The 24,898-nt window shown below is 53.3% G+C and overlaps 1 protein-coding gene across 2 annotated transcripts; it reads left to right on the plus strand.

The window, feature by feature from the left end:
- Positions 1–7,336: 7,336 nt before the first annotated feature.
- LOC144740072 (uncharacterized) lies at positions 7,337–19,380 on the plus strand. Of its 2 annotated transcripts, none has more exons than XM_078622955.1 (4): positions 7,337–8,102; positions 15,242–15,393; positions 17,036–17,127; positions 17,818–19,380. In XM_078622955.1, the coding sequence occupies exon 4, from the start codon at positions 17,890–17,892 to the stop codon at positions 19,366–19,368; it is 1,479 nt and encodes a 492-aa protein (XP_078479081.1). In that variant the 5' UTR covers positions 7,337–8,102; positions 15,242–15,393; positions 17,036–17,127; positions 17,818–17,889; the 3' UTR covers positions 19,369–19,380. Both variants share the same exon structure in this region, with proteins under 2 accessions (XP_078479081.1, XP_078479082.1).
- The last annotated feature ends 5,518 nt before the right edge of the window (positions 19,381–24,898 follow it).

The following is a 24,898-nucleotide window of genomic DNA, read 5'->3' on the forward strand; positions in this document are numbered from 1 at the left end:
GGGGGGGGGGGAGACACGGGGAGATGTGGGTGAGTGGTGGTGGGGGGGGGAGACACGGGGGAGATGTGGATAAGTGGTGGTGGGGGGGGGGGAGACTCGGGTAGATGTGGGTGAGTGGTGGGGGGGGGGAGACACGGGGAGATGTGGGTGAGTGGTGGTGGGGGGGGAGACACGGGGAGATGTGGGTGAGTGGTGGGGAGACACGGGGAGATGTGGGTGAGTGGTGGGGGGGGTGGGAGACTCGGGTAGATGTGGTGGGGGGGTGGGAGACTCGGGGAGATGTGGGTGAGTGGTGGTGGGGGGGGGAGACACGGGGAGATGTGGGTGGATGGGGGGGGAGACACGGGGAGATGTGGGTGAGTGGTGGGGAAGAAGACACGGGGAGATGGGGTGAGTGGTGGAGGGGAGACACGGGGAGATGTGGGTGAGTGGTGGGGAAGAAGACACGGGGAGATGGGGTGAGTGGTGGAGGGGAGACACGGGGAGATGTGGGTGAGTGGTGGGGAAGAAGACACGGGGAGATGTGGGTGAGTGGTGGAGGGGGGAGACACGGGGAGATGGGGTGAGTGGTGGAGGGGAGACACGGGGAGATGTGGGTGAGTGGTGGGGGGGGGGAGACACGGGGAGATGTGGGTGAGTGGTGGGGGGGACACGGGGAGATGTGGGTGAGTGGTGGGGGGGGAGACACGGGGAGATGGGGTGAGTGGTGGAGGGGAGACACGGGGAGATGTGGGTGAGTGGTGGGGGGGGGGAGACTCGGGTAGACGCGTGAGGTGCTGTGTGTAACGGCGTGTCTAATCGTGTGGGGTGTTGTATTCTCTATGCATGTGTCGCAAATCGCGTTTGCCCAGAGTCCCACTTGCTGCCTGTTACATTGTTCGTCAACTTCCCAAGGCACTACTCGGTAACAATACAAACTCTCTTCCTAACGCTGCCGAGCCGTCTCGTTCATTCACTGGCCCTGCTTCGCCCGGGAAATGCCTCAAGACTCAACTTTCAGGAAGATTTCTACGTCAGTCTATGGGTCTCTATGTGAATCTGTGGGTCTCTATGCGAGTCTGTGGGTCTCTATGTGAGTCTGTGAGTCTCTGTGTGAGTCTCTGGGTCTCTGTGAGTCTGTGGGTCTATATGCGAGCCTGTGGGAATCTATGCGAGTCTGTGGGTCTCTGTGTGAGTCTGTGGGTCTCTGTGTGAGTTAATGGGTCTCTGTGTGAGTCTACGGGTCTCTGTGTGAGTCTGTGGGTCTCTGTGTGAGTCTGTGGGTCTCTGTGTGAGTCAATGGGTCTCTGTGTGAGTCTACGGGTCTCTGTGTGAGTCTGTGGGTCTCTGTGTGAGTCTGTGGGTCTCTGTGTGAGTCAATGGGTCTCTGTGTGAGTCTGTGGGTCTCTGTGTGAGTCTGTGGGTCTCTGTGTGAGTCTACGGGTCTCTGTGTGAGTCTATGGGTCTCTGTGTGAGTCTGTGGGTCTCTATGTGAGTCTGTGGGTCTCTGTGTGAGAATGTGGGTCTCTGTGTGAGTCTACGGGTCTCTGTGTGAGTCTATGGGTCTCTGTGTGAGTCTGTGGGTCTCTATGTGAGTCTGTGGGTCTCTGTGTGAGTATGTGGGTCTCTGTGTGAGTCTACGGGTCTCTGTGTGAGTCTGTGGGTCTCTGTGTGAGTCTGTGGGTCTCTATGTGAGTCTGTGGGTCTCTGTGTGAGAATGTGGGTCTCTGTGTGAGTCTGTGGGTCTCTGTGTGAGTCTGTGGGTCTTTGTGTGAGTCTATGGGTCTCTGTGTGAGTCTATGGGTCTCTGTGTGAGTCTACGGGTCTCTGTGTGAGTCTGTGGGTCTCTGTGTGAGTCTATGGGTCTCTGTGTGAGTCTACGGGTCTCTGTGTGAGTCTGTGGGTCTCTGTGTGAGTCAATGGGTCTCTGTGTGAGTCTACGGGTCTCTGTGTGAGTCTGTGGGTCTCTGTGTGAGTCTGTGGGTCTCTGTGTGAGTCAATGGGTCTCTGTGTGAGTCTACGGGTCTCTGTGAGTCTGTGGGTCTCTGTGTGAGTCTGTGGGTCTCTGTGTGAGTCAATGGGTCTCTGTGTGAGTCTGTGGGTCTCTGTGTGAGTATGTGGGTCTCTGTGTGAGTCTACGGGTCTCTGTGTGAGTCTATGGGTCTCTGTGTGAGTCTGTGGGTCTCTGAGTCTGTGGGTCTCTGTGTGAGAATGTGGGTCTCTGTGTGAGTCTGTGGGTCTCTGTGTGAGTCTATGGGTCTCTGTGTGAGTCTACGGGTCTCTGTGTGAGTCTGTGTGAGTCTATGGGTCTCTGTGTGAGTCTACGGGTCTCTGTGTGAGTCTACGGGTCTTTGTGTGAGTATGTGGGTCTCTGCGTGAGTCTAAGGGTCTCTGTGTGAGTCTATGGGTCTCTGTGTGAGTCTACGGGTCTCTGTGTGAGTCTGTGGGTCTCTGTGTGAGTCTAAGGGTCTCTGTGTGAGTCTATGAGTCTCTGTGTGAGTCTACGGGTCTCTGTGTGAGTCTACGGGTCTCTGTGTGAGTCTGTGGGTCTCTGTGTGAGTCTGTGGGTCTCTGTGTGAGTCTAAGGGTCACTGTGTGAGTCTATGGGTCTCTGTGTGAGTCTACGGGTCTCTGTTTGAGTCTACGGGTCCCTGTGTGAGTCTGTGGGTCTCTGTGTGAGTCTACGGGTCTCTGTGTGAGTCTGTGGGTCTCTGTGTGAGTCTACGGGTTTCTGTTTGAGTCTACGGGTCTCTGTGTGAGTCTGTGGGTCTCTGTGTGAGTCTGTGGGTCTCTGTGTGAGTCTACGGGTCCCTGTGTGAGTCTGTGGGTCTCTGTGTGAGTCTACGGGTCTCTGTGTGAGTCTGTGGGTCTCTGTGTGAGTCTACGGGTCTCTGTTTGAGTCTACGGGTCTCTGTGTGAGTCTGTGGGTCTCTGTGTGAGTCTGTGGGTCTCTGTGTGAGTCTGTGGGTCTCTGTTTGAGTCTACGGGTCTCTGTGTGAGTCTACGGGTCTCTGTGTGAGTATGTGGGTCTCTGTGTGAGTCTACGGGTCTCTGTTTGAGTCTACGGGTCTCTGTGTGAGTCTGTGGGTCTCTGTGTGAGTCTGTGGGTCTCTGTGTGAGTCTGTGGGTCTCTGTGTGAGTCTGTGGGTCTCTGTTTGAGTCTACGGGTCTCTGTGTGAGTCTGTGGGTCTCTGTGTGAGTCTAAGGGTCTCTGTGTGAGTCTATGGGTCTCTGTGTGAGTCTACGGGTCCCTGTGTGAGTCTGTGGGTCTCTGTGTGAGTCTGTGGGTCTCTGTGTGAGTCTACGGGTCTCTGTTTGAGTCTACGGGTCCCTGTGTGAGTCTGTGGGTCTCTGTGTGAGTCTAAGGGTCACTGTGTGAGTCTATGGGTCTCTGTGTGAGTCTACGGGTCTCTGTTTGAGTCTACGGGTCCCTGTGTGAGTCTGTGGGTCTCTGTGTGAGTCTGTGGGTCTCTGTTTGAGTCTACGGGTCTCTGTGTGAGTCTACGGGTCTCTGTGTGAGTCAATGCGTCTCTGTGTGAGTCTACGGGTCTCTGTGAGTCTACGGGTCTCTGTGTGAGTCTGTGGGTCTCTGTTTGAGTCTACGGGTCTCTGTGTGAGTCTACGGGTCCCTGTGTGAGTCTGTGGGTCTCTGTGTGAGTCTACGGGTCTCTGTGTGAGTCTGTGGGTCTCTGTGAGTCAATGGGTCTCTGTGTGAGTCTATGGGTCTCTGTGTTAGTCTGTGGGTCTCTATGTGAGTCTGTGGGTCTCTGTGTGAGAATGTGGGTCTCTGTGTGAGCCTGTGGGTCTCTGTGTGAGTCTGTGGGTCTCTGTGTGAGTCTATGGGTCTCTGTGTGAGTCTACGGGTCTCTGTGTGAGTCTATGGGTCTCTGTGTGAGTCTATGGGTCTCTGTTTGAGTCTACGGGTCTCTGTGTGAGTCTGTGGGTCTCTGTGTGAGTCTACGGGTCTCTGTGTGAGTCTATGGGTCTCTGTGTGAGTCTGTGGGTCTCTGTGTGAGTCTGTGGGTCTCTGTGTGAGTCTATGGGTCTCTGTGTGAGTCTGTGGGTCTCTGTGCGAGTCTATGGGTCTCTGTGTGAGTCTGTGGGTCTCTGTGTGAGTCTGTGGGTCTCTGTGTGAGTCTGTGGATCTCTGTGTGAGTCTACGGGTCTCTGTGTGAGTCTGTGGGTCTCTGTGTGAGTCTATGGGTCTCTGTGTGAGTCTGTGGGTCTCTGTGTGAGTCTATGGGTCTCTGTGTGAGTCTATGGGTCTCTGTGTGAGTCTGTGGGTCTCTGTGTGAGTCTGTGGGTCTCTGTGCGAGTCTGTGGGTCTCTGTGTGAGTCTGTGGGTCTCTGTGTGAGTCTGTGGGTCTCTGTGTGAGTCTGTGGGTCTCTGTGTGAGTCTATGGGTCTCTGTGTGAGTCTACGGGTCTCTGTGTGAGTCTGTGGGTCTCTGTGTGAGTCTGTGGGTCTCTGTGTGAGTCTGTGGGTCTCTGTGTGAGTCTGTGGGTCTCTGTGTGAGTCTGTGGTTCTGTTTGCGCCATTCTGTGCGTGGCTGCGAGCCGTGGCCCTGACCCCTGACCCCGTGGCCCTGACCCCTGACCCCGTGGCCGAGACGAGCAACAGCCGCAGGTCGCGATGAATGCGGCCGAGGTCACGTGACTGGGAGCTCCAGTCAACATCTGTCAGCCTCCGCGTGAGGGACGCGGAGGCTCCCACGTGGAGGCTCTCCTAGTGTGAGCTCCACGTGGAGGTTCATTTCGTGTGGTCTCCACGTGGAGGCTCACCTCGTGTGAGCTCCACGTGGAGGCTCACCTCGTGTGAGCTCCACGTGGAGGCTCACCTCGTGTGAGCTCCACGTGGAGGCTCCGCGTGTGAGCTCCACGTGGAGGCTCACCTCGTGTGAGCTCCACGTGGAGGCTCTGCGTGTGGTCTCCACGTGGAGGCTCTGCGTGTGGTCTCCACGTGGAGTTTTTCGTGTGAGCTCCACGTGGAGTTTCTCTCCATGTGGTCTCCACGTGGAGGCTCACCGCGTGTGAGCTCCACGTGGAGGTCCCTGGCTCTGGCTACTGGGGTCAGTGGCTCAGCGCGATTGGCTTGAGGCCTCGTTGCAGTTGCACCGCCTGCGCACCCAGAAACCTCGACACCGCGCCCAGCGCACACCGCTGGGTGGAGAGACTCACACCCAGAGCAGGGCTCGAACCCAGGTGTCCCAGTGTCTGTGGCCTGTTCACCATCAACCCCTGTGGGTAGAGAGAGAGACTCACACACAGAGCAGGGCTCGAACCCAGGTGTCTCAGAGTCACCATCAACCCCTGTGGGTAGAGAGAGAGGGGGGAGACTCACACAGACCAGGGCTCGAACCCAGGTGTCTCAGAGTCACCATCAACCCCTGTGGGTAGAGAGAGAGGGGGGAGACTCACACAGACCAGGGCTCGAACCCAGGTGTCTCAGTGTCACCATCAACCCCTGTGGGTAGAGAGAGAGGGGGGAGACTCACACAGACCAGGGCTCGAACCCAGGTGTCTCAGTGTCACCATCAACCCCTGTGGGTAGAGAGAGAGGGGGGAGACTCACACAGACCAGGGCTCGAACCCAGGTGTCTCAGTGTCACCATCAACCCCTGTGGGTAGAGAGAGAGGGGAGAGACTCACACAGACCAGGGCTCGAACCCAGGTGTCCCAGTGTCTGTGGCCTATTCACCATCAACCCCTGTGGGTAGAGAGAGAGAGAGGGGGGGGGCTCACACAGACCAGGGCTCGAACCCAGGTGTCCCAGTGTCTGTGGCCTGTTCACCATCAACCCCTGTGGGTAGAGAGAGAGACTCACACACAGAGCAGGGCTCGAACCCAGGTGTCTCAGAGTCACCATCAACCCCTGTGGGTAGAGAGAGAGGGGGGAGACTCACACAGACCAGGGCTCGAACCCAGGTGTCTCAGTGTCACCATCAACCCCTGTGGGTAGAGAGAGAGGGGGGAGACTCACACAGACCAGGGCTCGAACCCAGGTGTCTCAGTGTCACCATCAACCCCTGTGGGTAGAGAGAGAGGGGGGAGACTCACACAGACCAGGGCTCGAACCCAGGTGTCTCAGTGTCACCATCAACCCCTGTGGGTAGAGAGAGAGGGGGGAGACTCACACAGACCAGGGCTCGAACCCAGGTGTCTCAGTGTCACCATCAACCCCTGTGGGTAGAGAGAGAGGGGGGAGACTCACACAGACCAGGGCTCGAACCCAGGTGTCTCAGTGTCACCATCAACCCCTGTGGGTAGAGAGAGAGGGGAGAGACTCACACAGACCAGGGCTCGAACCCAGGTGTCTCGGTGTCACCATCAACCCCTGTGGGTAGAGAGAGAGGGGAGAGACTCACACAGACCAGGGCTCGAACCCAGGTGTCTCAGTGTCTGTGGCCTGGCACCATCAACCCCTGTGGGTAGAGAGAGAGGGGAGAGACTCACACAGACCAGGGCTCGAACCCAGGTGTCTCAGTGTCACCATCAACCCCTGTGGGTAGAGAGAGAGGGGGGAGACTCACACAGACCAGGACTCGAACCCAGGTGTCTCAGTGTCACCATCAATCCCTGTGGGTAGAGAGAGGGGGGAGACTCACACAGACCAGGGCTCGAACCCAGGTGTCTCAGTGTCACCATCAACCCCTGTGGGTAGAGAGAGAGGGGGGAGACTCACACAGACCAGGGCTCGAACCCAGGTGTCTCAGTGTCACCATCAACCCCTGTGGGTAGAGAGAGAGGGGGGAGACTCACACAGACCAGGGCTCGAACCCAGGTGTCTCAGTGTCACCATCAACCCCTGTGGGTAGAGAGAGAGAGAGGGGGGAGACTCACACAGACCAGGGCTCGAACCCAGGTGTCTCAGTGTCACCATCAACCCCTGTGGGTAGAGAGAGAGGGGAGAGACTCACACAGACCAGGGCTCGAACCCAGGTGTCTCGGTGTCAGTGGCCTGTTCACCATCAACCCCTGTGGGTAGAGAGAGAGAGAGGGGGGAGACTCACACAGACCAGGGCTCGAACCCAGGTGTCTCAGTGTCACCATCAACCCCTGTGGGTAGAGAGAGAGGGGGGAGACTCACACAGACCAGGGCTCGAACCCAGGTGTCTCAGTGTCACCATCAACCCCTGTGGGTAGAGAGAGAGAGAGGGGAGACTCACACAGACCAGGACTCGAACCCAGGTGTCTCAGAGTCTGTGGTCAGCTGGGCCTAGTGGTGACGTCACGCGGCCACATCTCCCGCTCTGAGCTGGAGCCTGGACTTAGCACTTTGAGCCCGGCCCCTCCCCTCACCCCCCCTTCCCTTGCCCCCTGGCCCCGCCCCCCTCCCTTATCTCCCCCACCCCCCCTCCCACACGCGCGCAGGTGAGGGTGGGTGACAGCCCCGTGGGACAGACACACTGACAGAGACACACTGACAGAGACACACAGAGACACACTGATAGAGAGACACAGAGACACACTGACAGAGACACACTGACAGAGAGACACACTGACAGAGACATAGAGACAGAGACACACTGACAGAGACACACAGAGACACACTGATAGAGAGACACAGAGACACACTGACAGAGACACACTGACAGAGACACACTGACAGAGACACACTGACAGAGACACACAGAGACACACTGATAGAGAGACACAGAGACACACTGACAGAGACACACTGACAGAGAGACACACTGACAGAGACATAGAGACAGAGACACACTGACAGAGACACACTGACAAGAGAGACACACTGACAGAGAGATACTGATAGAGACACTCAGAGAGACACCGAGAGAGACAGAGACACTGACAGAGGGACAAAGACACTGGGAGAGACACTGAGAGAGACAGAGACACGCAGAGAGACAGAGGCAGAGACACAGAGAGAGACAGAGAGACACCGAGAGAGACAGAGAGACACCGAGAGAGACAGGGAGACACTGGGAGAGAGACAGAGACACAGAGAGAGACAGAGACACCGAGAGAGACACAGAGAGACACCGGGAGACACCGGGAGAGACACAGAGAGACACGGAGACACGGAGACAACGCTGACGGGCACCATGAGAGCTGTCCCTGTCTCTCTCTGTCTCCTCCTCGCACTCTCGACCCTTCTCGATGGTGAGTGGCAACTTCATTTGCGTCCGAGTCGATCTAGAGGTGGAACGGTTCCTTCTATGTCTCTGTGTGTGTGTGTGTGTCTAAGTGATGTGACGCTGTGTGAGTCAGTGTGTGTGTGTGTGTGTTTGCCTCTGTGTTTGTGTCTCTGTGTGTGTCTAAGTGATGCTGTGTGAGTCAGTGTGTGTGTGTGTTTGCCTCTGTGTTTGTGTCTCTGTGTGTGTCTAAGTGATGCTGTGTGAGTCTGTGTGTGTGTCTAAGTGATGCTGTGTGAGTCTGTGTGTGTGTCTAAGTGATGCTGTGTGAGTCTCTGTGTGTGTCTTTGCCTCTGTGTTTGTGTCTCTGTGTGTGTCTAAGTGATGCTGTGTGAGTCTGTGTGTGTGTCTAAGTGATGCTGTGACGCTGTGTGAGCCTGTGTGTGTGAGTGTGTGTGTCTGTCTGTGTGTTTGCCTCTGTGTTTGTGTCTGTGTGTGTCTAAGTGATGCTGTGACGCTGTGTGAGCCTGTGTGAGTGTGTGTCTGTCTGTGTGTGTGTTTGCCTCTGTGTTTGTGTTTGTGTGTGTCTAAGTGATGCTGTGTGAGTCTGTGTGTGTGTCTAAGTGAGGCTGCGGTGCTCTGTGAGTCTTTTTGTGTGAGTCTGTGTATGTATGTATCTGTGTGTACCCTACGTGTGTGTGTGTCTCTGTGTTTGTCTCTGTGTTTGTGTGTCTCTGTGTGTGTCTCTGTGTGTGTGTCTATGTGTGTGTCTGTGTGTGTGAGTCTGTGTGTGTGAGTCTGTCTCTGTGTGTGTGTCTAAGTGATGTGACGCTGTGTGAGTCAGTGTGTGTGTCTGTCTCTGTGTGTGTGTCTGTGTGTGTGAGTCTGTGTGTGTTTGCCTCTGTGTTTGTGTCTGTGTGTGTCTAAGTGAGGCTTCGGTGCTCTGTGAGTCTGTGTGTGTGTGAGTCTGTCTCTGTGTGCACCCTACGTGTGTATCTCTGTGTTTGTGTGTCTCTGTGTGTGTGTCTGTGTGTGTGTGGGTGCACTTGGCCTGGCACAAGCGTCGTGGTGACGTCACCGCCACTTAGTGGCGAATGCCGGTTGTTGTTGTGTGTCTGTGTGTGTGAGTCTGTGTGTTTGAGTCTGTCTCTGTGTGTGTGTCTAAGTGATGTGACGCTGTGTGAGCCAGTGTGTGTCTGTCTCTGTGTGTGTGTCTGTGTGTGTGTGTCTGTGTGTGTGAGTCTGTGTGTGTGAGTCTGTCTCTGTGTGTGTGTCTAAGTGATGTGACGCTGTGTGAGTCAGTGTGTGCCTGTCTCTGTGTGTGTGTCTGTGTGTGTGAGTCTGTGTGTGTGTGAGTCTGTCTTTGTGTGTAACCTACGTGTGTGCGTCTCTGTGTTTGTCTCTGTGTTTGTGTGTCTCTGTGTGTGTCTCTGTGTGTGTGTCTGTGTGAGTCTGTGTGTGTGAGTCAGTGTGTGTGTCTGTCTCTGTGTGTTTGTCTGTGTGTGAGTCTGTGTGTGTGTGAGTCTGTCTCTGTGTGTACCCTACGTGTGTGTGTCTCTGTGTTTGTCTCTGTGTTTGTGTGTCTCTGTGTGTGTCTCTGTGTGTGTGTCTGTGTGAGTCTGTGTGTGTGAGTCAGTGTGTGTCTGTCTCTGTGTGTGTGTCTGTGTGTGTGAGTCTGTGTGTGTGTGAGTCTGTCTCTGTGTGTACCCTACGTGTGTGTGTCTCTGTTTGTCTCTGTGTTTGTGTGTCTCTGTGTCTGTGTGCGATGCAAGTCTCTGTCTCAATGTGCCAGCCTGCATGTCCATGTATCTCTATGTATGTATATGGATCTATGCACGTGTATGTATATCTACCTATCTCTGAGGAGCTCACAAATCCTTGAAAGATCTGGACAAAGTCCCATCGGTGAGCTCCTCCGGCAGGCAAGGCTGCGTTGGCTGGGTCATGTAGCCCGCATGCCCAGCCACCGCATGCCTAAACAGATTTTGTTCGGCCGGATCGAGGGGGCTAAACGGGCGCGGCACGGGCTAGAGAAGAGATGGAGTGATGTGGTACAGGAGGACGTGGAGCTGAGTGGACTTGCCGATGACTGGTACCGTCGGTGTCAAGATCGGCCTCAGTGGAGGAGGCTCGTGAAGGACGCTACTGGGCAGTTGGAGGCAGTCGCCCTCCAACAACAACGGAGGAGCGACGCTCACAACAACGAGCGGAGCGCCGGGTGGCTAAAGCACAGCAAGTTGGCACAGTAGGGGGCACAGGTGGTGCATCAGCCAGTCATCTCGGTCATCTCAGTCAGTCGACCGGTGGCAACTGCTGGGTATGCCCCGTGACCTCCTACCAGCGGGCGTCCGACACTTCACGTGGCCTCAAGGTGCACTTGGCCTGGCACAAGCGTCGTGGTGACGTCACCGCCACTTAGCGGCGAATGGCGGTTCTTGTTGTTGATCTATCTCTATGGGTCTCTATGCATGTCTATGTATATCTGTGCATGTCTGTGGGTCTCTATGCAAGTCTATGTATCTATGCACGCGCATGCATGTCTGTGTGTAATGGTGTTATTGAGACGTACGCACACCATCTCCGGCTAGCTCCCATTGCTTAACTGTAAGGGGCAATCGTGATGTCCCTCGCCTGGGGCCCAGAGGTCGCAACCGGGTACCCGATACCCGTACCCTACCCGAATTGCCCGATGATGCTGGATGCAATTACCAGCGAAACGTCGTACAACTCAAAAATTGTAAATGTTGTGGTTTCACGCTTCAACGCACCGGTGTGGGGGCTAAAGCAGTGAACTATTTTGTCTCTTGTCAACGTGACACTTTTTTTTGCTGATTGGCCGTGTCGGGTGGTGGAGGGTTACGACACATTTATAAATAACGCGATCTAAACCCAAAAAACGTTGATTATGAATAATATTGATCGCGAAAGCCTGCTACGTGTTAAACTGACTCACCCCACCACTCACCACTCACTCACCACCTCACCACTCACTTACCACTCAATCACCTCACCACTCACCTCACCACTCACCACTCACCTCACCACTCACCTCACCACTCACCACACCACTCACCTCACCACTCACCTCACCACTCACCACACCACTCACCTCACCACTCACCACACCACTCACCACACCACTCACCTCACCACTCACCTCACCACTCACCTCACCACTCACCACTCACCTCACCACTCACCACTCACCTCACTACTCACCTCACCACTCACCACTCACCACACCACTCACCTCACCACTCACCACACCACTCACCTCACCACTCACCTCACCACTCACCTCACCACTCACCACTCACCTCACCACTCACCACTCACCTCACTACTCACCTCACCACTCACCACTCACCTCACTACTCACCTCACCACTCACCACTCACCTCACCACTCACCTCACCACTCACCACTCACCTCACCACTCACCTCACCACTCACCACTCACCACACCACTCACCTCACCACTCACCACACCACTCACCACACCACTCACCTCACCACTCACCTCACCACTCACCACTCACCTCACCACTCACCTCACCACTCACCACACCACTCACCACACCACTCACCTCACCACTCACCACACCACTCACCACACCACTCACCTCACCACTCACCTCACCACTCACCACTCACCACACCACTCACCACACCACTCACCACACCACTCACCTCACCACTCACCTCACCACTCACCACTCACCTCACCACTCACCTCACCACTCACCACACCACTCACCACACCACTCACCTCACCACTCACCACACCACTCACCTCACCACTCACCTCACCACTCACCTCACCACTCACCACACCACTCACCTCACCACTCACCACACCACTCACCTCACCACTCACCACTCACCACTCACCACACCACTCACCTCACCACTCACCACACCACTCACCACACCACTCACCTCACCACTCACCACACCACTCACCACACCACTCACCTCACCACTCACCTCACCACTCACCTCACCACTCACCACACCACTCACCTCACCACTCACCACACCACTCACCTCACCACTCACCACTCACCACTCACCACACCACCCACCCACCACTCACCTCACCACTCCACCTCACCACACCACCACCCACCTCACTACCACCTCACCACCTCACCACCCACCCCACCACCACCACTCACCACACCACTCACCACACCACCCACCTCACCACTCACCCACCACTCACCTCACCACCCACCACTCACCACACCACCACCACACCACCACCACACCACACCACCACTCACCACACCACTCACCACACCACTCACCTCACCACTCACCTCACCACTCACCACTCACCACACCACTCACCTCACCACTCACCTCACCACTCACCTCACCACTCACCACTCACCACACCACTCACCACACCACTCACCACACCACTCACCTCACCACTCACCTCACCACTCACCTCACCACTCACCACTCACCTCACTACTCACCTCACCACTCACCACTCACCTCACCACTCACCACTCACCACACCACTCACCACACCACTCACCACACCACTCACCTCACCACTCACCTCACCACTCACCTCACCACTCACCACACCACTCACCTCACCACTCACCACACCACTCACCTCACCACTCACCACTCACCACTCACCACACCACTCACCTCACCACTCACCTCACCACTCACCACTCACCTCACTACTCACCTCACCACTCACCACTCACCTCACCACTCACCACTCACCTCACTACTCACCTCACCACTCACCACTCACCTCACCACTCACCACTCACCACACCACTCACCACACCACTCACCTCACCACTCACCTCACCACTCACCTCACCACTCACCACTCACCTCACTACTCACCTCACCACTCACCACTCACCTCACCACTCACCACTCACCTCACTACTCACCTCACCACTCACCACTCACCTCACCACTCACCACTCACCACACCACTCACCACTCACCTCACCACTCACCTCACCACTCACCTCACCACTCACCTCACCACTCACCTCACCACACCACTCACCACACCACTCACCTCACCACTCACCTCACCACTCACCTCACCACTCACCACTCACCTCACTACTCACCTCACCACTCACCACTCACCTCACCACTCACCACTCACCTCACTACTCACCTCACCACTCACCACTCACCTCACCACTCACCACTCACCACACCACTCACCACACCACTCACCTCACCACTCACCTCACCACTCACCTCACCACTCACCACTCACCACACCACTCACCACACCACTCACCTCACCACTCACCTCACCACTCACCTCACCACTCACCACTCACCTCACTACTCACCTCACCACTCACCACTCACCTCACCACTCACCACTCACCACACCACTCACCACACCACTCACCACACCACTCACCTCACCACTCACCTCACCACTCACCTCACCACTCACCACACCACTCACCTCACCACTCACCACACCACTCACCTCACCACTCACCACTCACCACTCACCACACCACTCACCTCACCACTCACCTCACCACTCACCACTCACCTCACTACTCACCTCACCACTCACCACTCACCTCACCACTCACCACTCACCACACCACTCACCACACCACTCACCACACCACTCACCTCACCACTCACCTCACCACTCACCTCACCACTCACCACACCACTCACCTCACCACTCACCACACCACTCACCTCACCACTCACCACTCACCACTCACCACACCACTCACCTCACCACTCACCTCACCACTCACCACTCACCTCACTACTCACCTCACCACTCACCACTCACCTCACCACTCACCACTCACCTCACTACTCACCTCACCACTCACCACTCACCTCACCACTCACCACTCACCACACCACTCACCACACCACTCACCTCACCACTCACCTCACCACTCACCTCACCACTCACCACTCACCTCACTACTCACCTCACCACTCACCACTCACCTCACCACTCACCACTCACCTCACTACTCACCTCACCACTCACCACTCACCTCACCACTCACCACTCACCACACCACTCACCACTCACCTCACCACTCACCTCACCACTCACCTCACCACTCACCTCACCACTCACCTCACCACACCACTCACCACACCACTCACCTCACCACTCACCTCACCACTCACCACTCACCTCACTACTCACCTCACCACTCACCACTCACCTCACCACTCACCACTCACCTCACTACTCACCTCACCACTCACCACTCACCTCACCACTCACCACACCACTCACCACACCACTCACCACACCACTCACCCCACCACTCACCTCACCACTCACCTCACCCCACCACTCACCTCTGGTTTCACGCTTCAACGCACCGGTGTGGGGGCTAAAGCAGTGAACTATTTTGTCTTTTGTCAACGTGACACTTTTTTTTGCTGATTGGCCGTGTCGGGTGGTGGAGGGTTACGACACATTTATAAATAACGCGGCGATCTAAACCCACAAAAACGTTGATTATGAATCATATTGGTCGCGAAAGCCTCACACGTGTTCAACTGGCTTGAAGCGTTCATAAATGGCGTCGCCTCTACTTCTGCAACGTCTCCGTCGTCGAAAGAACGCACTGCGCGTGTACCTCTCTGGGCGTTGTCCATGCGTCCGCGTGCGTCTCTCCAGAGGTGGGACAAAGTCATTGTTATGCAAGTCCAAGTCGAGTCGCAAGTCATCAAATTCATGACTCGAGTCTGACTCGAGTCCAAGTCACATGACTCGAGTCCACATCTCATAGGTGGGACAAAGTCATTGTTATGCAAGTCCAAGTCGAGTCGCAAGTCATCAAATTCATGACTCGAGTCTGACTCGAGTCCAAGTCACATGACTCGAGTCCACATCTCAGAGGTGGGACAAAGTCATTGTTATGCAAGTCCAAGTCGAGTCGCAAGTCATCAAATTCATGACTCGAGTCTGACTCGAGTCCAAGTCACATGACTCGAGTCCACATCTCATAGGTGGGACAAAGTCATTGTTATGCAAGTCCAAGTCGAGTCGCAAGTCATCAAATTCATGACTCGAGTCTGACTCGAGTCCAAGTCACATGACTCGAGTCCACACCTCTGCGTCTCTCCGTCTCTCCCTCTCTCTCTGCGCCTGCCTGCCAGGCTGCGTGTCCATCTCGGTGCTATCCGAGGGCGCCGTCGTCCGCCTGGTGCGCAACAAACGCCAGGAGGACTGGTACTCGCTGTGGAGCGGCGCCGACCAATCTCGGCACACCGCCTGGGACGCCGGGGTCGGGACGGCCATTCAGCAGCAGGTCAGGGGTGATTTTTTGAAAAGTTTTTTGGTTTGGCCATGTTTGTGTTGTTTGTTGTAGTACGGAGTTAGAATGATGGCCTTAATCTAAGTTGTCTTGTGGTTGTTGTTGTTGTTGTTGTTGTTTGACTTTTATGGCTTTATTTTGGTGATTTTTGAAAAGTTTTTCGGTTTGGCCATGTTTGTTTGTTGTAGTACAGACTTAGACTGATGGCCTTAATCTAAGTTGTCTTGTGGTTGTTGTTGTTGTTTGACTTGCATCCCACTGGGATTTTTGCACACAGCGTTGGTGTAACGGTGCTTTTTCTGCAATATTTTGCTGTCTTTTCTTGGATTTTCTGTTTGCACTCAGTCACATATTCACTTTAAGATGTTTTCTTGTTCATGTTTTTGTTTGTTTTGTTTGTTGCGGTTGCACCCGATTCAAGAGCCGAATGGCTCACAGGGCTATACCCAATACATGAAACTTGAAAACTTAAAACGCCGCCAGAGGCCACTCATCTCAGTCAGTCGACCCGTGGCACCTGCTGGGTCTGCCCCGTGACCTCCTGCCAGCGGGCGTTCGACACTTCACGTGGTAGCCTCAAGGTGCACATGGCCTGGCACAAGCGTCGTGGTGACGTCACCGCCACTTAGTGGCGAATGGCGGTTGTTGTGTTGCGTGTACCTGTGTCTCCAGGTGTGTGTGTGTGTGTGTACCTGTGTCTCCAGGTGTGTGTGTGTGTGTGTACCTGTGTCTCCAGGTGTGTGTGTGTGTGTACCTGTGTCTCCAGGTGTGTGTGTGTGTGTGTACCTGTGTCTCCAGGTGTGTGTGTGTGTGTGTACCTGTGTCTCCAGGTGTGTGTGTGTACCTGTGTCTCCAGGTGTGTGTGTGTGTGTGTACCTGTGTCTCCAGGTGTGTGCGTGTGTGTGTACCTGTGTCTCCAGGTGTGTGTGTGTGTGTGTACCTGTGTCTCCAGGTGTGTGTGTGTGTGTGTACCTGTGTCTCCAGGTGTGTGTGTGTGTGTGTACCTGTGTCTCCAGGTGTGTGTGTGTGTGTGTACCTGTGTCTCCAGGTGTGTGTGTGTGTACCTGTGTCTCCAGGTGTGTGTGTGTGTGTACCTGTGTCTCCAGGTGTGTGTGTGTGTGTGTACCTGTGTCTCCAGGTGTGTGTGTGTGTGTGTACCTGTGTCTCCAGGTGTGTGTGTGTGTACCTGTGTCTCCAGGTGTGTGTGTGTGTGTACCTGTGTCTCCAGGTGTGTGTGTGTGTGTGTACCTGTGTCTCCAGGTGTGTGTGTGTGTGTGTACCTGTGTCTCCAGGTGTGTGTGTGTACCTGTGTGTATGATCATCGCTGTGGGAAGCGACCCGTGTTTGAATCCCGCTCACGGCCAACATCAGTGACGATTATCTGAACCGGTCCTGGGCCTCTCCTAGGTCGACTCAGCCTCAAAATGAATACACCTGGTGCTGTGTGCAGTAAACATCGCCACTAGGGAGACAAAGGCGGCCGGGCGTGGTGCTGGCCACCCACCCCCTCGTGTACCGTTCCGGCCTTCATAGGTGCTCGCTAACAGCACTTGCCCCTACACTCTGTTAAGGCTACACGGGGGATCTTTGTGTTTGTGTGTCTGTGTGTGCACGTGTGTTGCACCTGTGTGTACAGGTGAATGAGTACTGGATGACGTTGAATTCGCTGACTGATTCGTATCTGGATATCGACTCATCGCCGATCCAACAGGCAATCGAGACTGCCCAGTAAGTCCCTCTCACCTTCATCTTCTTGGTCCTTTCGGTAAAGTCACCACGTAGAAGGGAAGTAATAAAATAATGAAAATAAAACATAATAAAATAATTCTCACGACGTTTCGGCCACGACGCAAGCAGCCGTCTTCAGGTGAAAACCAGGTCTGTCGGGGAGACAGCGTCTGAATGAACACCACCACGCTTGGAGCATGTATATAATCTGGGTTGGAAGGGGGAAAAAAAGGGCGCCTTGACAAAATAATTTGCATATCAAGAAGAATTTAGCATATTTATGGGAAATGCATAATGCACGGGCATAAGTAGTACTAATCACATACCTGCATTTCCCATAAATATGCTAAATTCCTCTTGATATGCAAATTCTTTTGTCAAGGCGCCCTTTTTTTCCCCCTTCCAACCCAGATTATATACATGCTCCAAGCATGGTGGTGTTTCATTCAGACGCTGTCGCCTCGACAGACCTGGTTTCACCTGAGGACGGCTGCTTGCGTTGTGGCCGAAACGTCGTGAGAATTGTATTTTATTTTTATTATTTCATTATTTACCTTCTACGTGACTTTACCGAAAGAACCAAGAAGACGAATCCCTGCAGTCACGAAAGCTTTAAATCGAAAAATCTTTCTCACCTGTGTCTCTGTGTCTCTACCCCCTCTCACCTGTCCGTCTTTGTCTTCCCGCTAGGTCCTATGTCCACGTGGCTCTGGAGTCGTTGAGGAATTCAAGATATCCATTTTCAGCTCCACCCATCGATGAATGAGAGAGAGAGAGGCGGAGACTGCTCGTCCGTTCATCAGTGACTCTATGGATTTAATCACACACACACACCTACACACACACCTACACACACACAAGTTAACCCTACACACACACACCTACACACACACACCTACACACACATACACCTACACACACACCTACACACACACCTACACACACACCTACACACACACACCTACACACACCTACACACACACCTACACACACACCTACACACACACCTACACACACACACCTACACACACACACCTCCACACACACACCTCCACACACACACCTCCACACACACACCTACACACACAGACACCTACACACACACCTACACACACACACCTACACACACACCTACACACACACACATACACCTACACATACACACCTCCACACACACCTACACACACACATACACTACACACACCTACACACACATACACACCTGCACACACACACTACACACACACACCTACACACACACACACCTACACACACACCTACACACACACACACCTACACACACACATACACTACACACACCTACACACACATACACACCTGCACACACACACTACACACACACACCTACACACACACACACCTACGCACACACCTACACACACACACACCTACACACACACACTTACACACACACACCTACACACACACCTACACACACCTACACACACACCTACACACACACACCTACACACCTACACACACCTACACACACACCTCCACACCTACACACACACACACCTACACACACCTACACACACACACCTCCACACACACACCTACACACACACACACGTGCACACACACATACACACAGACACGTACAGACACACATACACACAGACTTACATACACACAGACACACATACACACATACACACACACAGACACACACGCACACACAGACACAAACACACGTACACACACACACACAGACACACACACGCACACACAGACACAAACACACGTACACACACACAGACACACAGACACGTACAGACAAACATACACACAGAGACACACACACAGACACACACACACAGACACACACACGTACACACACACATACATACACACAGACACGTACAGACACACATTCACACAGACACACACACACACGTACACACACAGACACAAACACATGTACACACACGTACAAACACACGTACACACAGACACACACGTACACACAGACACACACACGAACACACACACATACAGACACACACACGTACACACACACATACAGACACACAGAAACACAGACACACATACACACATACACACACACGTACACACACACACAGACACACACACGAACACACACACATACAGACACACACACACACACGTACACACACACGAACACACACACATACAGACACACACACACACACAGACACACACACGAACACACACACACGTTTAAAACAAATAAAGTGATTCTGGTCGTGAGAGTTGTACAGACTGAATCAGTCGATGGTGGAAACTCCTCATTAGCATGGCGGGGCCAAGGGAGGCCGTTGGACAACCGCTGTAGGAAACCGACCTTGAATGTGCGGAGAGCAATACATTACAATTTGTAACGAGGTGATTACTGTAATATAATCACATCGTAGTGATGATGATGATGGGTATGATGATGATGATGGCAGTGATGATGATGGCAGTGATGATGATGGCAGTGATGATGATGAGAATGGCATTGATGATGATGATGATGGCAGTGATGATGATGGCATTGATGATGATGGCAGTGATGATGATGAGAATGGCATTGATGATGATGATGATGGCAGTGATGATGATGGCATTAATGATGATGGCATTGATGATGATGGCATTAATGATGATGGTAGTGATGATGATGAGGATGGCATTGATGATGATGATGACAGTGATGATGATGATGATGGGAGTGATGATGATGATGATGGCATTGAAGATGATGATGGTAGTGATGATGATGATGGCAGTGATGATGATGATGGCAGTGATGATGGCAGTGATGATGATGATGGCAGTGATGATGATGGCAGTGATGATGATGTAGCTCCGCCCACTGCCCGTGTAGCCCCGCCCACTGCCCTGTAGCTCCGCCCACTGCCCGTGTAGCCCCGCCCACTGCCCTGTAGCTCCGCCCACTGCCCTGTAGCTCCGCCCACTGCCCGTGTAGCTCCGCCCACTGCCCATGTAGCTCCCCCCACTGCCCGTGTAGCCCCGCCCACTGCCCTGTATCCCCGCCCACTGCCCGTGTAGCTCCGCCCACTGTTGATGTTAACCCCGCCCACTGCTCATGTAGCTCCGCCCACTGCCCTGTAGCCCCGCCCACTGCTCGTGTAACTCCGCCCACTGCTCGTGTAGCTCCGCCCACTGCTAATATTAGCCCCGCCCACTGGTCGTGTATAAACCCCGCCTACTGTTCGATTACAAAGGTTTATTTTGAGGTTAGATCGCGTAAAAGATATCAATGTGTCGTTAAAACCCGCCACCACCCGACACAGCTAATCAGTAAGGGGTTTCTATTCTTAGGTTTTTTTTTCGGTAAAGTCACCGTGTAGGTAAAAAATTTAAATTAATAAAAGTAAAATAAAAATAAAATAAAAATCACGACGTTTCGGAGGCAACACAAGCTTTCGTCTTCAGGTGGAACCGTCACAGCACGTTCGCTGTATCAATTAAATGAGAGATTCCAAGGAATACTACCCCGTATATATACTGGTTGAGGGGGGGGGATGGGCCAGGAACGGCCCACTTTTTATTTTTACTTTTATTAATTTTAATGTTTTACCTACACGGTGACTTTACCGAAAAACCTAAGAATAGGAATCCTTGCAGTCACGAAAGCTTCAAATCCAGTAAGGGTTTGTGTCACGTAAACAGAACGTGGCCAATTCGTTTACGTGACACAAAACTTACTCACCGGCTGTGTCGGGGGTGGTGGCGGGTCTAACGACACATTTACACCATTGGAACCTCATTTGCCAGTAAAAAATATGATAATTGGTTTTTTACCCTTCTATCTGGCAACAAAACTGACACCTTTTTTACAAGGAGTCATGTTTGCATAGACCACAATACCTGCAGCCATAATGCAAACAAAAACACAACTCTGATAATGTGCACTGTCCTTGAAGTTGATTGGTCCACACCCGAGACAGCTTTTCCTTAGAGCCTAGTCTCACATGGTGTTGGACCAGATGACGCCAAAAGGCGCACAACTCAAAGACAATGCACCATCAGAGTATGGACCAATCAACTTCAAGGACAGTGCATACATTATCAGAGTTATGTTTTTTGTTTGCATTATGGCTGCAGGTATTGTGGTCTATGCAAACATGACTCCTCGTAAAAAAGGTGTCAGTTTTGTTGCCAGATGGAAGGGTAAAAAAACAATTATGACACATTTATAATTACGCGATAAAACCCAACACCACCCCTCCCACCCCTGTATTACGGATAACATTGTTCGCGAAAGCCTCCTCTACGTGTTAAACAGGCGACATTATGGATGTTTAGTGTTTAGTTTGGTCGACGGTACGAGCCAGGCTAGCGGAGGACAGCAGACCACGTGGCGAGCGATGTCCCCACGATCAGGTGACCAGGGAAGAGGTGCCGTACAAATAGTTGCTGTTGATGGCCCCAGGGTCTGGAATGCTATTGCCAAAGACATTGTCCTGCGGAGGGAGCTGGTAGGAACGTTGGGTTGCTCGGTCAATGGCCTGCAGGGTCAACGGCGGCGTGGTGTATTCCGCAAATATGCCCGACTGTGAGGGCGGGCACAAGCCGGCGTGAGTAGGTTGAACGTTGAGTTTTATATGGGCACCACGGGGTGACCAGCTCCTCCCCACCCAGCCCCACCCAGCCCCACCCTCCCCACCCCCCACCCAGCCCCACCCTCCCCACCCAGCACCTCCCCACCCTCCCCTCCCCACCCAGCCCCTCCCTCCCCACCCTCCCCTCCCCACCCAGCCCCTCCCTCCCCACCCTCCCCACCCTCCCCTCCCCACCCTCCCCACCCAGCCCCTCCCCATCAGGGCACCACGGGGTGACCAGCCCCTCCCCACCCAGCCCCACCCTCCCCTTTCCACCCAGCCCCTCCCCACCCAGCCCCTCCCTGCACGACGGACACAATAATCCCCTGTGGGTGGTGTAACCAGGAGGTTCCTACCAGAATAAACTACAACTTGGATCACTACCTGTGAGATCTTTACTCAAAACTGCTCTAGAGGATTTCGATTTAAAGCTTTCGTGACTGCAGGGATTCATCTTCTTGGTTCTTTCGGTAAAGTCACGTAGAATGGAAATAATAAAATAATAATAAAAAAACATAATAAAATACAATTCTCACGACGTTTCGGCCACAACGCAAGCAGCCGTCCTCAGGTGGAGAACAGGTCTGTCGAGAAGACAGCGTCTGTATGCAGTCACGAAAGCTTTAAATCGAAATTTCTCTCATGGTTGTTATTGTGTTTTACTTGCATCCCACTGGGATTTTTGCACACAGCATTGACACGCGGCGCTTTGTCTGCAAGACTTTGCTGCTGCTAATTTCCAGGATTTTTCTGTTGCGCGTAGCCACTTTAAGATGGTTTCTCCTTCTTGGTTCTTTCGGTAAAGTCACGTAGAAGGGAAGTAATCAAATAATAAAAATAAAACATAATAAAATAATTCTCACGTTTCGGCCACAACGCAAGCAGCCGTCGTGAGAATGATTTTATTATGTTTTATTTTTATTATTTGATTATTTCCCTTCTACGTGACTTTACCGAAAGAACCAAGAAGATGAATCCCTGCAGTCACGAAAGCTTTAAATCGATGTTTTCTTGTTCATGTTTTTGTTTGTTGCGGTTGCACCCGATTCAAGAGCCGCCTGGCTCACAGGGCTATACCTAATCAATGAACTGAACTGAGAGGTCAAACCCTGGGGCGGTGAGAGGGAGGGATAGGGGCGCCCATTATCGATCCATCCCTCCCTCCGTCCCTGTGGAGTTACGGATGGAATTCGTTCCTCCACCCCAACCCAAACAACACAACCACCACCACTACCACCACCACCACGCCGCCCTCGCTGGCCATAGGAATGTGGAATTTCCAGCACTGGCTCTTTCCTCAGTGATCATTCGGAAGAGTGTGCACCAAGTGGCCAGATCTGAATGGTCAATGGTTTAGTGGTTGATGTGAATGGTGATGTGAATGGTGATGTGAATGGTGATGTGAATGGTGATGTGAATGGTGATGTTGATGGTGATGTTGATGGTGATGTTGATGGTTTAGTGGTTGATGTGAATGGTGATGTGAAGGGTGATGTTGATGGTGATGTTGATGGTTATGTTGATGGTGATGTGGTTGATGTGAATGGTGATGTGAATGGTGATGTTGATGGTTATGTTGATGGTGATGTGGTTGATGTGAATGGTGATGTGAATGGTGATGTTGATGGTTATGTTGATGGTGATGTGGTTGATGTGGATGGTGATGTGGATGGTGATGTTGATGGTGATGTTAATGGTGATGTTAATGTTGAAATAAGTCAGCACGTTCGAAAATAATACAATGGTTGTAATCATGGATACAATGTTGTACCATATACAGGACATAATCATATCTAAATATGTTAATTAAGTGAAATATTTTGATTTAAAGCTTTCGTGACTGCAGGGATTCATATTCTTGGTTCTTTCGGTAAAGTCACGTAGAAGGGAAATAATAAAATAATAAAAATAAAACGTCGTGAGAATTATTTAATTATGTTTTATTTTTATTAATGTTTTACTTCCCTTCTACGTGACTTTACCGAAAGAACCAAGAAGATACGTGACATTTTTTTATTTAAAGATTTCGTGACTGCAGGGATTCATATTCTTAGTTCTTTCGGTAAAGCCACGTAGAAGGGAAATAATAAAATAATAAAAATATAAAACAATATGTGAAATATGTAAATTGTAGTAAAATATAAGCCCCGACCTCTGTAAGCCCCGCCCCTCAAGTTCCGGTCCCACCTCCATCGACTTCCGCTTCGAATCGCCCCGCCCCTCAACTTCCGGTCCCCTCCCCTCTACAGCACCCCCCCCCCCGACTTCCGGCGCCCCGCCCCTCAAGTTCCGGTTGCCCTCCACTTCGCCCCTCTCCCCCGACTTCCGGCGCCCCGCCCCTCAAATTCCGGTTCCCCTCCACTTCGCCCCTCCCTCTCAACTTCCGGCACCCCGCCCCTGAACTTCCGGTTCCCCTCCACTTCGCCCCTCCCCCTCAACTTCCGGCGCCCCTCCCCTCAAGTTCTGGTTCTCCTCCACTTCGCCCCTCCCCCTCAACTTCCGGCGCCCCGCCCCTCAAGTTCCGGTTGCCCTCCACTTCGCCCCCTCCCCCTCGACTTCCCGCCCCTCAAGTTCCGGTCCCCCTCCCCTTTCCACTATGCCCCCCCCCACTCGACTTCCTCGACCACGCGCCCCTCCCCTCAACTTCCGGTCACCTCCCCTTTACTACACCCCCCCTCCCCAACGTCCTGCGCCCCTCCCCTCAACTTCCGGTCACCTCCCCTTTACTACACCCCCCCTCCCCAACGTCCTGCGCCCCGCCCCTCAACTTCCGGTCACCTCCCCCTTTTGCCCCTCCCCCCCCTAGCACCTTTGCCCCCCGCCCCTCCCCTCGACTTCCTCCCCCCCCCGCGCGCGCCCCGCCCCTCGTCAGATTAGAACGGAGACGCGGCAGACGCTGAGGCGTTCTGAGGTTGAATTTTAACAACAACAACAACAATATTATCAACAATAACAACAAGAATTACAGATTAATACCAATACACAATAACGCCGACGGCTTTGTGATCATCATCATCATCACGCCGTTGTGTTTAGTTGCGGTCGTGAGCGGAGTTGTGGTTGCAGTGGTGGTGGCGGTGGCGGCGGTGGTGGCGGTGGTGGCGGTGGTGGTGGGATCGAGGCTGGCAAGGTATCCACACAGTGCTCACTCGGAGGGG

The sequence above is a fragment of the Lampetra planeri genome, unplaced genomic scaffold, assembly GCF_965212315.1.
Source record: "Lampetra planeri unplaced genomic scaffold, kcLamPlan1.2.h2 scaffold_188, whole genome shotgun sequence".
NCBI classification, from domain to species: domain Eukaryota; kingdom Metazoa; phylum Chordata; class Hyperoartia; order Petromyzontiformes; family Petromyzontidae; genus Lampetra; species Lampetra planeri.

Coding starts and splice junctions, on each gene's coding strand:
- LOC144740072 (XM_078622955.1), top strand. CDS start 17,890: ATGAGAGAGAGAGAGGCGGAGACTGCTCGTCCGTTCATCAGTGACTCT.